This window comes from Ovis canadensis, chromosome 23 (assembly GCF_042477335.2).
Source record: "Ovis canadensis isolate MfBH-ARS-UI-01 breed Bighorn chromosome 23, ARS-UI_OviCan_v2, whole genome shotgun sequence".
NCBI classification, from domain to species: Eukaryota; Metazoa; Chordata; class Mammalia; order Artiodactyla; family Bovidae; genus Ovis; species Ovis canadensis.
In genome coordinates this window covers 67,038,814-67,054,254 of record NC_091267.1, presented here as the reverse complement: position 1 = coordinate 67,054,254, position 15,441 = coordinate 67,038,814, and the positions used below count along the sequence as shown (strand labels likewise).

Genomic DNA, 15,441 nt, shown 5'->3' with positions numbered 1-15,441 from the left:
TGTTGTGGCATGTGTCAGAATTTCCTTCCTTGTCTAGGTTAGTTAATACTTCCTTGGCTGTATATACCACATTTTAAAATCCATGTATCTATTGACAGACACTTGGGTTGTATCCACCTTTTGGTTATTGTGAATCAGGCTGCTATGAACATGGATGTATAAATATGTGTTTGGGAAATTGTGTTTGATTCTTTGGGGTTTACTGGAAGTGGAATTCCTGGATCACATGGCAGTTCTGTTTTTAATTATTCAAGGAAGCATCCTACTCTCTTCCATAATAACTTCATTTTGTACTTCCGAATAACAGTGCACATGGATTTTAACTTTTCCACATCTTCGCCAGCACTTGTTATTTTCTGTTTTCTTTTTGTTTTTGTAGTAGACATCCTAATGGGTGTAAAGTGGGGGAACTATGACTCCTAATGACCTGACTCAGAGGGTATAATAAAAGGGTAGGGATTGAATATCAGACATGGCTTTCTGGAGTGTGTTGGTGGTGATGAGAGCTCCTGATTTGATCCTATAAGGAGAATAAGTCTATCTGAAACCTTTGGAGAGGTATAAGCTGTGCTTAGTCTGTTTTCTGAAGTATAAGGGGACCCTTAGGGGCTCTAAGTAGATCATCTAGAGACCTAACACGTATTTGCCAGCTGCCCTTGCATAGTGGTAATATCCGCTCCTGACAGTATTTCAGGGTGGAACTTTCCTGGTCTGTTCTTTCCTCACTAACTCTGGAGGAGTCGAAAACTACCATTAGCAAAGTTGTAGAGGGAGGTGGGGTCCAAGGAGTGATGGCTGCGCAGACAAAGGAGGGCCTAGAGGAGCCATCCCACATTGAAGGTCAGGAAGGGTGGTGGTGAGGAGATACCCCTCATCCAAGTAAGGAGCAGTGGCTGCGCCTTGCTGGAGCAGCCATGAAGAGATACCCCACGTCCAAGGTAAGAGAAACCCAAGTAAGATGGTAGGTGTTGCAAGAGGGCATCAGAGGGCAGACACACTGAAACCATACTCACAGAAAACTAGTCAATCTAATCACACTAGGACCACAGCCTTGTCTAACTCAATGAAACCAAGACATACCCACAGGGCAACCCAAGACGGGCGGGTCATGGTGGAGAGGTCGGACAGAATGTGGTCCACTGGAGAAAGGAATGGCAAACCGCTTCAGTATTCTTGCCTTGAGAACCCCATGAACAGTATGAAAAGGCAAAATGATAGGATACTGAAAGAGGAACTCCCCAGGTCAGTAGGTGCCCAATATGCTACTGGAGATCAGTGGAGAAATAACTCCAGAAAGAATGAAGGGATGGAGCCAAAGCAAAAACACTACCCAGCTGTGGATGCGACTGGTGATAGAAGCAAGATCTGATGCTGTAAAGAGCAATATTGCATAGGACCCTGGAATGTCAGGTCCATGAATCAAGGCAAATTGGAAGTGGTCAAACAAGAGATGGCAAGGGTGAATGTCGACATTCAAGGAATCAGCGAACTAAAATGGACTGGAATGGGTGAATTTAACTCAGATGACCATTATATCTACTACTGCGGGCAGGAATCCCTCAGAAGAAATGGAGTAGCCATCATGGTCAACAAAAGAGTCTGAAATGCAGTACTTGGATGCAATCTCAAAAACGACAGAATGATCTCTGTTCGTCTCCAAGGCAAACCATTCAATATCACAGTAATCCAAGTCTATGCCCCAACCAGTAATGCGGAAGAAGCTGAAGTTGAATGGTTCTATGAAGACCTACAAGACCTTTTAGAACTAACACCCAAAAAAGATGTCCTTTTCATCATAGGGGACTGGAATGCAAAAGTAGGAAGTCAAGAAACACCTGGAGTAAAAGGCAAATTTGGCCTTGGAATGCAGAATGAAGCAGGGCAAAGACTAATAGAGTTTTGCCAAGAAAATGCACTGGTCATAGCAAACATCCTCTTCCAACAACACAAGAGAAGACTCTACACATGGACATCACCCAGATGGTCAACACTGAAATCAGATTGATTATATTCTTTGCAGCCAAAGATGGAGAAACTCTATACAGTCAACAAAAACAAGACTGGGAGCTGACTGTGGCTCAGATCATGAACTCCTTATTACCAAATTCAGACTTAAACTGAAGAAAGTAGGGAAAACCGTAGACCATTTAGGCATGCCCTGAATCAAATCCCTTATGATTATACAGTGGAAGTGAGAAATAGATTTAAGGGCCTAGATCTGATAGATGAGTGCCTGATGAACTATGGAATGAGGTTCGTGACATTGTACAGGAGACAGGGATCAAGACCATCCCCATGGAAAAGAAATGCAAAAAAGCAAAATGGCTGTCTGGGGAGGCCTTACTAATAGCTAAGAAAAGAAGAGAAGTGAAAAGCCAAGGAGAGAAGGAAAGATATAAGCATCTGAATGCAGAGTTCCAAAGAATAGCAAGAAGAGAGAAGAAAGCCTTCTTCAGCACTCAGTGCAAAGAAATAGAGGAAAATAACAGAATGGGAAAGACTAGAGATCTCTTCAAGAAATTAGAGATACCAAGGGAACATTTCATGCAAAGAAGGGCTCTATAAAGGACAGAAATGGTCTGGACTTAACAGAAGCAGAAGATATTAAGAGGTGGCAAGAATACACAGAACTGTACAAAAAAGATCTTCACGACCCAGATAATCATGATGGTGTGATCACTCATCTAGAGCCAGACATCTTGGAATGTGAAGTCAAGTGGGCCTTAGAAAGCATCACTACGAACAAAGCTAGTGGAGGTAATGCAATTCCAGTGGAGCTGTTTCAAATCCTGAAAGGTCATGCTGTGAAAGTGCTGCCCTCAATATGCCAGCAAATTTGAAAAACTCAGCAGTGGCCACAGGACTGGAAAAGGTCAGTTTTCATTCCAATCTCAAAGAAAGGCAATGCCAAAAATGCTCAAACTACTGCACAATTGCACTTATCTTACATGCTAGTAAAGTAATGCTCAAAATTCTCCAAGCCAGACTTCAGCAATATGTGAACTGTGAACTCCCTGATGTTCAAGCTGGTTTTAGAAAGGCAGAGGAACCAGAGATCAAATTGCCAACATCCGCTGGATAATGGAAAAAGCAAGAGAGTTCCAGAAAAACATCTATTTCTGCTTTATTGACTATGCCAAAGCCTTTGACTGTGTGGATCACAATAAACTGTGGAAAATTCTGAGAGGGATGGGAATACCAGACCACCTGACCTGCCTCTTGAGAAATCTGTATGCAGGTCAGGAAGCAACGGTTAGAACTGGACATGGAACAACAGACTGGTTCCAAATAGGAAAAGGAGTACGTCAAGGCTGTATATTGTCACCCTACTTATTTAACTTACATGCAGAGTACATCATGAGAAACGCTGGACTGGAAGAAGCACAAGCTGGAATCAAGATTGCTGGGAGAAATATCAATCACCTCAGATATGCAGATGACACCACCCTTATGGCAGAAAGTGAAGAGGAACTCAAAAGCCTCTTGATGAAAGTCAAAGTGGAGAGTGAACAAGTTGGATTAAAGCTCAACATTCAGAAAATGAAGATCATGGCATCCGGTCCCATCACTTCATGGGAAATAGATGGGGAAACAGTGCAATCAGTGTCAGACTTTATTTTTTGGGCTCCAAAATCACTGCAGATGGTGACTGCAGCCATGAAATTAAAAGACGCTTACTCCTTGGAAGAAAAGTTATGACCAACCTAGACAGTATATTCAAAAGCAGAGACATTACTTTGCCGACTAAGGTCCGTCTAGTCAAGGCTATGGTTTTTCTAGTGGTCATGTATGGATGTGAGAGTTGGACTGTGAAGAAGGCTGAGCGCTGAAGAATTGATGCTTTTGAACTGTGGTGTTGGAGAAGACTCTTGAGAGTCCCTTGGACTGCAAGGAGATCCAACCAGTCCATTCTGAAGGAGATCAACCCTGGGATTTCTTTGGAAGGAATGATGCTTAAGCTGAAGCTCCAGTACTTTGGCCACCTCATGCGAAGAGTTGACTCATTGGAAAAGACTTTGATGCTGGGAGGGATTGGGGGCAGGAGGAGAAGGGGACGACTGAGGATGAGATGCCTGATGGCATCACTGACTCAATGGATGTGCGTCTGAGTGAACTCTAGGAGTTGGTGATGGACAGGGAGGCCTGGTGTGCTATGATTCATGGGGTCGCAAAGAGTCGGACACGACTGAGCAATTGAACTGAACTGAACAGAGGGAGGTGGAAGATTAGGCTGGAAATGACAAGAAGCAGGTGACAGCATTGCCTTGCTTGCTTGCTTCTCGTTGGCGACAAAGGATTTAAGATGCTTTGACTTTATATCAAGACTGAGTTTGATCATGATATGGGACTGAAGACTTGAATTACCAAGTTGAAACTGCGTTTTCTCAAGTCAAGTGTTTGGACTTTTAAAAAAAATTTATTTTTAATTGGAGGATAATTGCTTTACAGTGGTGTTTTGGTTTCTGCCATCCAGCAACGTGAATCAGCCTTACATATCCACATGTCCCCTCCCCCTACCCCACCCCACCCCTCTAGGCTGTCACAGAGCACTGGGTTGAGCTCTCTGTTATACAGCAACTTCCCACTAGCTATCTATTTTACATACATAATGTATATGTTTCAGTTTCTCAATTTAATGACCCAGAGAAACCAGAGAATTCATAGGGCCAACTTCCATTTTTGTCCAGGGCAGTACTGTCCTATGGTGCACATTTTTAGGGACAAAGATTAAGTTGCTTGATGATTCAGGGATTGGGCTTGTTCAGTGAAGTGGTTGAACGCAGATGTCATGTGGTAGTGAATTTCCCAACTGAACCTCTGTCTGATTGTAATTGAAATGATGGTGAATTGTCATTGGAAAATGAGAGGGTAGGAGAAGACTTTATCTGAGCCTTGTGAGGACGTTTTAAGAGAGACATTTCCAAAGTTCAGCTGTGGTGAATTTCGGTGTGTGAACACGTGGTGTGTTTAGCCTTGTGATGGAGTGAACCCCTTTGAAGGGAGGCATCTGAGTAGAGGAAATGGGACAGTCGTCATGGCTGAAGAAGCGATTGGAGAGGGTTCCTTCCCCTGGTCCCTCCACAACTGGGATTCTTTGGTTCTAAGATGTTTAGTTCTGAGTTTGACCTTGGGGATGCCACTGTTTCTTGGCCACGTGCTGGCAACTTCTCTGTCTCTTCCTTAGTCTCAAAAGTGTTACTGCTGCTGCTAAGTCACTTCAGTCGTGTCCAACTCTGTGCGACCCCATAGACGGCAGCCCACCAGGCTCTGCCGTCCCTGGGATTCTCTAGGCAAGAACACTGGAGTGGGTTGCCCTTTCCTTCTCCAATGCGTGAAAGTGAAGTTGCTCAATTGTGTCCGACTCTTCGCGACCCCATGGACTGCAGCCTACCAGGCTCCTCTGTCCATGGGATTTTCCAGGCAAGAGTACTGCAGTGGGTTGCCATTGCCTTCTCCACAAAAGTGTTACTAGCTTGGAGTTTCTTTAGCATTGAGGCCTTAAGTTTAAGAAAATGCTTTGCCATTTATTAAAAACTCAGCAAATATCGCATTATGTATGTTTGCCATGTTAAAATAGCCAATGACAAAAAGTGTCTTTGGGTTTTGAAAATACTTTTGTTTCTGTTGTAATACAAGAACACTCCCAAATTGTTTTTGAATGAAATGTTCAAATTAGTTACTCATCCTCTGCTGGGTAGTAGTCCATTGTGTCACAGTGGGAGAGAAGTTTATTTTAGGAAAACAGAGTTTGGCTACTTAGTTTTTACTTGGGGGGAGGTAATTTCTCCAAAACTCCAGTTGTCCTTACCCCTACTAAAACTGCATTCATCCTGGCTCCATATTCTACTGCAGTTTTAATTGGATTTTGTCAGTTACTGGGAATAAATCAAATTGGCCTCAACAGTAAGAACATTTATTTTCTTTTAATAACAAAAAATCCAAAGCTAGGGTGGGCTTCAGAGGTTGTACTGCAGAGCCAGTTCTGCTTTTCTGCCCCTTTCCTGGGTTGGCTGCCACCTCAGATTAGTGATAAGAAGGCAGCAGAGTTTCAGCAGGACATTTTGTGATGACAGGTGCTAGAGAAAGAAGAGATTTTTGTTTCTTCCTTAGATTTTTCTCTGAAGCATCTGCTTCTTTCCTCCACTTTACCTGATTTCTTCAGACATCTCATTGACTGGAATTAGGAATCCTAAACCAACAGCAGGTCAAAGGGCCAGCTGTTTTTTTTTTTTTTAACTGTTCAACTCTGCCATTGCAGTGTGAAATCAGCTGTAAACAATACATAAACGAGTGTGACTGTTCCAAAAAAAAGTTATTTACAAAAGTAGGAAGCAGGCAGAGTCTGACCTGTGGTGTGTAATTTGCCCTGGCTATAGGCTTCCCAAAGATTGATCTTCTGATTGAAGTTTTAGTTTAAAAGTGGTTTTGAGGAGGACCACATGGGTTTCAAATGAGATTCAAGGATTTGTATTTTTTTTCCCCTCAAATCAGAAGTTCAAGTCATGGCCTTCACTTTGTTTACGTGATATGAAAACTACTTGTTCCCCAGTCAGTTGATCATAGCTAGTATATTAAATATGTTAAGCAGATTCATGGTTTATCTCATTGAACTGATCTGTCAAGCAGTCAAAGTAGCCTGCTCTTGCCAAGGTGTAACCTTGGCATAATTTAGACAGATAACCCCCCATGAGCCAATCTACCTGTAAGTTAGTCTACCTGCAATTTGCATTTCTCACTGAGCCTACTATGACAATATCCAATTAAATCACACTCTGAATGAGGGCACAGCTTGCCCTAGAAATAATTTAACCAAATAATTAGAAACTTTCTGAAATTGTTGCAAAAATTGGTAATAACAAGAAGTCATTTGCAAATTGCCTAAGCATTCGTATTCTAGTAGACACAGGTCATCTATTTTTGGCTGGGAAGTCACACGGTGGGTACGTGGCCTAAAGATGCAAGGAAGGGAACAGTGATTTGTACTTAGGGAAACTGCATTTTTGAACCCCCAGTATCTATGAGTCTGTTAAAGACAAATACTGTATGTTTTCACTTAGAGGTGGAATCTAAAAAGCAAAGTGAATAAATGAAACAAAACAGAAACAGGGTCTTACCTGGCCATCCAGTGGTTAAGACTCGAGCTTCCGATGTAGAGGGCGCAGGCCCAATCCCTGGTCAGAGAACTTGAGGAACTAAGATTCCCACATGCCCTGTGGCCACAACACCAGAACATGAAACAGAAGCAATGTTGTAACAGATTCAATAAAGACTTTGAGAAGAATGATCCACATTTTAAAAAAAAATAACTAAAATGAGAAAAAAAAAAGACTCAGATACAGTGAACGAACTAATGGTTGCAAGGGGGAAGGGGAGGATGGAATAGGTAGAGGGGATTAAAAGACAGACTTTCAGTTATAAATAAGTCATGGTGAGTTAATGCACAGCCCAGGGAAAATAATTGGTGATATTGTAGTATCTTTATATTGTTCATGATGTATAAAGACATTGAATCGCTGTGTTGTACACTCGAAACTAATAGAATATTGTAAGTAATTTGAACTTAATCCTTTTAGAAGTAAGGGCAAGATCTCTTTTCCATTTCTTGGAGCAGTCCCTGAGGTTGTGCATAATCGTTTTGATCGAGCAGTTTCGACTTGTCAGATGTAAACACACAGTGACGCTACCTCTCCCATATCAGATTGTGTCAGTCAGGCTTCTCTTTCCTGCTGCAAAGCTGACATCCTTAATGACAGTTTGGGTTCAGTCTCTAATATTTCAGTTTCTTTTGGACATGAACATAGTCTCATTCCTGTTCTTAAATTTTCTCCTGTTCTTTTTAAAACCTCAATCACCTACTCATTTCAGGGCTTCCCCACTTTCTCTCATTTGCCTCCGAACCCAGAAAATTCTGGAAACTGGGATTATATAGTCTGCCCTCTCAGGAGCCCCTTCTCCCTTGCTGTTCCTTCTGGTGCCTGAGTGTAGAGTGCTGGATCCTCTCGCATAACTGCTGGTGGAGAACTGGCCGTCTTCAATGTGGTGTTTGTGTTAGGGACCAAACGACGGTCTCTAGGACCTGAGTCATGTTTACCAGAAAGAGACGGGATATGCGCTCATCCTGCCTGGCCAATCATGTAACGCCAGCTACTCCTGTAACTGAGACAAAGAACTGCCTGTATATAAGCTGCCATACTCCTTTGTTCAGAGCTCTTGTCAGATTCACTTGGGTGGGATGAGACTTGGGCCCCAGCGCGCTAGGAATAAACAAACTCCCTTCTTGCATTTGCAATACTGTGGTGGACTTGCTCTCTCAGTCGGTTTGGAGATACGGGCTCGGAGCATAACATCTGGGGGCTCGTCCAGGATCTCCTTCCCGCCGGGGAGGACAACTCTCCTGGTAGAAGGGAGTAACCTCGTTAGGAGATAAGAGCTCTGAGCACCGGTGCTAACGTTGCAGAAGCCCAGATTAAGTCCAGGGCCCAGTATCGTACTGGGGAGGCATCTGGCTGTAAAGTGCAGAGGCAAGTCCAGCGTAAGGCCAGGGCCCGGTTTCGTGCTGGGGAGGCGGCTGGCTCTGTGAACATCCTGCAGGTAAGACTGAGTGCATTGTTGGTGGCCACCTTGCGTTTGTTATCTGTTTGTCTATTTGTGGTGTCTGCGTTGCTCTTTGTGTGCTCTGTTGGCTCCCAGTGTACTTTTCTGTGATCATGGGACAAACAACTTCTACTCCTTTATCTCTTATGATTAACCACTTCTCTGATTTCAAGTCTAGAGCTCAGAATCTTTCGTTACTGGTAAAGAAGAGCAAACTGGTGACTTTCTGTTCCGCTGAGTGGCCCACCTTTGATGTCGGATGGCCACAAGAGGGAACCTTTAATCCCCAAATTATCCAGGCAGTTAAAGAGAGAGTGCTTACTCCTAGTCCTGCTGGGCACCCAGATCAGACTCCCTACATTCTGGTCTGGCAGGATCTAGTGAGAAACCCGCCAGAATGGCTTAAACCCTTTGTTCTCGCTCCTCCTAAACCTCCCCGTCCCTCTTCCCCAACTCCAACCTCACCAAGCCCACAGGTGCTAGTCATGAAGTCTTCCGAAGAAAAAGAAGGAAAAAAGGACGAGAATCAAACAAAGCCGGTCTTCCAGGAATCTTCTCTGTATCCTAATCTGATAGATCTGGAGACCGAATTGTTCCCACCCCCATATGCGGATCCACATCTGCCCTTGCTTCCACAGGTTCCACAGGTTTCATCAGGAGAAGCCAGGAGGAGAACAGAGCCTTCAGCTCATCTCAGAGAAGGGGGCCCTGCCCAGGGAACTCGGGAAAGAACAAGAGAAATGGCCAGCATAGCGGAAGAAGACCCAGAAGTCCCCTCCTCTGCCATTCACGCATTTCCGGTCCGGGCGGGACCAGCCAGAGAGGGTGGAGAGCGGACATATCAGTATTGGCCCTTCTCCACTAGTGATTTGTACAATTGGAAAACCCAGACTCCCTCTTTCTCTGAAAAACCGCAGGGTCTTATTGATCTTTTAGAGTCTATCCTTTTTACTCACAATCCCACTTGGGATGATTGTCAGCAACTGTTACAGGTGCTTTTCATGACAGAGGAGCGCGAGTGGATCCTGTCAGAAGCTCGGAAGAATGTGCCAGGGGTGGATGGGAGGCCCACAATACAGCCTAACCTCATTGAGGAGGGATTCCCCTTGGTGCAACCCAACTGGGACTTCGAATGCACTGAAGGTAGGGAGCGTCTCCGAGTGTACCGTCAGACTCTTATGGCCAGCCTTAGAGCGGCCACCAGGAAGCCAACTAATTTGGCCAAAATAAATTCAGTGAGGCAGGAACCAAATGAGAGCCCAGTAGCCTTCCTTGAAAGGATAATGGAAGCTTTTAGACAGTATACCCCTATGGACCCACAGGCAGATGAGTCACGAGCGGCAGTTATTTTAGCATTTTGTAAACCAAGCGGCCCCCGATATTAGAAAAAAGTTACAGATAGAGAGGTTAAATGAACAATCCTTGCAAGATCTAGCGAGGGCAGCTGAGAGAGTTTTTAATCATAGAGAGACCCCAGAAGAGAGAGAGGACTGCATTAGAAGAAAAGAAAGAGAATTTAGAGCTGAAGAAAACCGTAAAAATCAAAAAGAGCTGGCCCAGATATTTTTTGCTGGGGTTGAAAACAAAAACAGGTTCCAGAAAGGGAAAAAATTGGACTCAAAAACTGAAGAAAAAATGACAAGGCGTAAGCTTGAGAAAAACCAATGTGCGTTTTGTAAAGAGTTTGGACATTGGAAAGATAAATGCCCCAAGAAAAATCTAAAAGAGGGGCCCAAGAACCCCAATAATGAGACTCCCTCTCCAGATAGTCATATCCTCTACACGGGTGAGGATAGCGACTAGGGGGGGTCAGGGCTCGAAGCCCCTCCCCGAGTCCTGGGTAACTATAAATGTGGAGGGGAAACCGGTTGGCTTCATGGTGGATACGGGAGCCCAATACTCAGTCTTAAACCAAAAAGATGGACCCATGTCTAAGAAAAGTAGCTGGGTGCAGGGAGCAACTGGGACTAAACAATATGGATGGACTACAAAACGGCATGTGAACTTGGGGGCCCACCAGGTGACCCATTATTTTCTGGTGATACCTGAGTGTCCAGCTCGCTTGTTGGGAAGGGATTTACTGTCTAAAGTAAATGCCCAAATTCATTTTGACCACAGACAAGTGTTGGTTTTAGATGGGACCGGGCATCCTCTTCAGGTCTTGTCTCTGGCATTAAAAGATGAATACAGACTCTACTTGCCAGAGGCCCCAGCGACAATAAGCCCCGAAGTACAACCATGGGTTCAAAGATACCCTCAGGCCTGGGCTGAAACTGCAGGAATGGGACTAGCCAAACAGAGGCCCCCTATCATTGTGGAACTGAAAGCCAGAGCTTCCCCAGTGAGGGTACGACAGTATCCCATGAGTCAAGAGGCTTGACAAGGAATTACTCCTCATATACAATACCTCATAGACGCTGGGGTCCTGAAAAGGTGCCGGTCCCCATGGAACACTCCCCTGTTGCCTATGAAAAAGCCTGGGGGAACTGATTTTAGACTGGTTCAAGATCTACGAGAAGTCAACAAATGGGTGAATGATATTCATCCTATGGTTCCTAACCCTTATACATTGCTAAGCAACTTGCCTCCAAACTACATTTGGTACACTGTTTTAGATTTAAAAGATGCCTTTTTCAGTTTGCCTCTTGCCCCCGCAAGCCAAGAGATCTTTGCCTTCGAATGGCAGGAAGACGGTGGTCAGACCCCTGTGCAGCTGACATGGACTCGCTTACCACAGGGTTTCAAAAACTCGCCCACATTATTTAATCAGGCCCTGGACGAAGACCTCCGTGAGTATCGGGTTGAACTCCCTACCATTGTTTTATTACAATATGTTGATGACCTTATGCTGGCAGCGGCTACAGAGAAAGAGTGCCAAGAGGCAACAGGTGACCTTCTCCAAACCTTGGGGACTTTAGGTTACAGGGCTAGTGCCAAAAAGGCCCAGATTGCCAAGCAAGAGGTTACATACCTCGGTTATAAGATAAAACAGGGCCAGAGGTGGCTAACACAGGCTGTGAAAGAAACCATCCTCCAGATCCCTGAGCCGGCTAACCCTAGACAAGTGAGAGAATTTCTGGGAACTGTGGGATATTGCCGGTTATGGATCTTGGGGTTTGCAGAAAAGGCCAGGCCCCTATATGAAGGGACCAAAGAAAACAAGGACTGGAAATGGACTGAGCCAATGAAAGAGGCCTTCCAAGAGCTCAGGTGAGCCTTGCTAGAAGCTCCTGCCCTTGCCCTCCCTGATCCATCTAAGCCTTTCCAATTATTTGTAGATGAAAAGCGGGGGATAGGAAAAGGGGTACTAACACAGAGATGGGGACCATGGAAGCGACCTGTAGCTTACCTTTCCAAGAGACTGGACCCAGTGGCAGCCGGATGGCCACCTTGCCTCCGTATCATTGCGGCCACCGCGCTCTTAGTCCACGATGCTGATAAACTGACTTATGGACAGAGACTCTTGGTCTACACTCCTCATGCCATAGAGAGAGTTTTAAAGCAACCCCCAGGTAAATGGATTTCTAATGCCCGCTTGACGCACTACCAGGCCTTGCTACTTGACACCCCACGGATTCATTTCCTAATGCCCTGCACTCTAAATCCGGCCACTCTTTTGCCCAGTCTGGAGGAAAATAGCCCCCTCCATGATTGTGATGAGATACTGGCCGGGGTAACAGCAATGCGAAAGGACTTAACCGATACTCCACTGGATAACAGTGAGCTAAAATGGTTCACAGATGGCAGCAGTTATGTAAAAGATGGACAGAGATGGGCGGGAGCCGCAGTAGTAGATGACTCTGGACAGACGATATGGGCAGAGGCCCTTCCCCCGGATACCTCAGCACAAAAGGCAGAGTTAATTGCCCTGATTCAAGCATCAGAGAGAGCCAAAGGAAAAAGAATAACTATTTTCACTGACAGTCGCTATGCTTTTGGCACGGTACACATTCAGGGCCCGATATATCGGGAACGGGGGTTTTTGACAGCTAAAGAAAAAGAAATTAAAAACTTGCCTGAAATCCGTAGACTTTTAGAGGCTGTACAGATGCCTCGGGCTGTGTCAATAGTACATGTACCTGGACATCAGAAGGGTGACAGCCCCACGGCAGGAGGGAATCGTGCCACAGACCTGGCAGCTCAAAGTAGCTGATGAAGATTTCATCACCCCTGTGTTGGTGATCGGACTTCCACCTCCAGGTATGGGAACTCTGCCCCCAACCCCTGAGTATTCATCCACAGACCTTGCTTGGATCCAAAAACACACCAACCTTCAAAAAGATAAAGATGGATGGTACCGAGACTCAGACGGCTACTTGATACTCCCTGCTCAGTTGGGACGGCAACTATGTGAGCATTTACACTTGTCTACTCATCTGGGAGAAAAGAAGACTCTGATGCTCTTTCAAACTGCGCGCCTGCGATTTCCCCGGCACCAGACAACTGTAAAGAACATAGTGCATGCTTGTAAGGCATGTCAACAGATGAGGCCAGGAAAAGGACAACATGCAGGACTGAGGTATCGGGGAGAAGGACCAGGGCAACACTGGGAAATAGATTTCACCGAGGTAAGGCCAGGCAAGTATGGTTACCGGTACTTGTTAGTGTTGGTGGATACCTTCTCAGGGTGGGTGGAGGCTTTTCCTACAAAGGGAGAAACTGCGATGATAGTGGCAAAAAAGATTTTAGAAGAAATAGTTCCCAGGTTTGGCCTGCCAGTGACCATCGGCTCTGATAATGGACCTGCTTTTGTGAGTCAAATAGTTCAGAGCCTTGCCCTAGCCCTGGGGACTAAATGGAAGTTGCATTGTAAATATAGTCCACAGAGCTCAGGGCAAGTAGAAAGAATGAATCGGACTCTAAAAGAAACTTTAACTAAATTGGCTATAGAGACTGGCGGGGACTGGGTGACCCTCCTTCCCTTCGCCCTCTTCCTTGTGCGTAATACTCCTTATCAACTTAATCTGACCCCATTTGAAATTCTGTATGGGAGACCTCCCCCTGTATGTCCAATATTTGAAGGGAAGAAACTACCACCTCCCACGTTGGGGCAATTCCATGAGGCCTTGATGGCCTTAAGCAAGGTGCACTCTCGTGTCTGGAAACTGCTCCGGGAAATACATGTGGGTCAAAATAAGGGAGCTATTCCCTCACATGACATTGGCCCAGGTATGGGTCAAAAGGCACCAAACCAAGGCACTAGAACCCAAATGGAAGGGTCCTTATGTTGTTCTTCTTACCACCCCAACTGCCCTAAAGGTCGACGGTATCGGGCCTTGGGTGCATTGCAACCACGTATGCCCAGCTGCTTCAGCAGAGCAGGAAGACGCTAAAAAAGAATGGGAAGCATCTCTGCACCTGTCCAACCCCCTGAGGCTAAAGCTTCGAAGGCGCCAACATGACCAGGACAACTCGGCTGGGCCGTCTTGTGGATGACCCAGTTACTCTGCTCCGGAGTTGCCAGCGTGAACCCGCATCAACCCGTCAAAATCACCTGGAAGCTGCAAAATGGACTAACACGAGAGGTGCTAAACTCCACTACCGCAATACATCCACCAAACACATGGTGGCCAGACTTGTACTTTGACCTTAAGCCGATGGTAAATGTGCCTTGGGCTAGGGGTTATCTCCGAGAACAAGGGTTCTGGGCATGCCCAGGCACACCCAGACATGACTGGAAGACCTGTGGGGAGGCACAAGACTCTTATTGTAAAACTTGGGATTGTGTTACTTCTAATGATGGATCTCAGCGCTGGGAAGTAGGAAATCAAGATTTACTTAATTTTTCATTCACCAAGCCCCTCCCTAGGGTCCTTGGAGATCCAACTTTTAGCTGTGAAAGTTGCAATTATGCACAAGTCAGAATAAGGTTCAATCCAGAAAAAAGCAAAAAAGAGGGGACCTGGATCTCTGGCCTATCTTGGGGGCTATAGACGAGGGAATCAGGAGGGTTTGGGGTTGATGGGAAAGGGATTATAGTAGTGAGCCAGGTCTTAGAGCCAATTCTTGTACACAGTATCAGGCCCAACAAAGTAGAAAAGCTGGCTGTAACCCCCCGCCTAACGACTTCCATGCCAACATCTTTGGCAATGAGCCCCGAAGCAGAAGCGCTCGCTGAAATAGATCCCCTATGGAAGCTGATTAGGGCAGCTTATGCCACCCTGAATCAGACTCATCCTGAGGCAACTAAATCTTGTTGGTTATGTTGCAACTTAATTCCCCCTTATTACGAAGCAGTAGGCCTCAACGCCTCTTATGACTTGGCCAACAGCACCGATCCTCCTCAATGTCATTGGGGGGACCGAAAGGTAGGTCTGATGATGAAAGAGGTATGGGGAAAGGGCTTATGCATGGGCACAGTGTTACCAGCAAAGTCTCCACTTTGTGTGCATGTCGTCGAGCCTGATGATTTGCCTGTAGCTAAATGGTTAATACCTCAAATGGGGGGATGGTGGGTCTGTTCACACACGGGGCTAACTCCATGCCTGCATAGCTCAATCTTTGACCCCAAAGAAGAATTCTGTGTTGTGGTGGCTGTCGTGCCAAAGATTCTGTACCGACCAGAGAAAGCAATATATGATTATTGGGCCCAAAAATTAACTTAAATCCTCCAAAAGGAACTTATAAAGTTAAGAGGGAACCTCTTACCGCCATAACCATAGCAACTATGTTCGGTCTTGGAATAGCCGGGGCTGGAACCGGAATAACAGCTCTGTCCCTGCAAAGCCAAGGATTTAACTCCCTGAGAGCAGCCATAGATGAAGACATTACCCGTATAGAGCAATCTATTAGTCATTTAGAATCGTCTCTAACTTCTCTATCTGAAGTAGTTCTGCAAAACAGGAG

The 15,441-nt window shown here is 45.4% G+C and overlaps 1 protein-coding gene across 1 annotated transcript in view; it reads left to right on the top strand.

The window, feature by feature from the left end:
- LOC138929810 (uncharacterized) overlaps nt 1-14,483 on the top strand; it is a 103,544-nt gene extending 89,061 nt beyond the window's left edge. The window contains 5 exon segments of the mRNA XM_070289465.1: nt 8,459-8,592; nt 8,769-9,439; nt 9,527-9,950; nt 9,952-10,395; nt 10,397-14,483. Coding sequence (XP_070145566.1) covers nt 8,459-8,592; nt 8,769-9,439; nt 9,527-9,950; nt 9,952-10,395; nt 10,397-12,748 — 4,025 coding nt within the window. The 3' untranslated portion in view covers nt 12,749-14,483.
- The last annotated feature ends 958 nt before the right edge of the window (nt 14,484-15,441 follow it).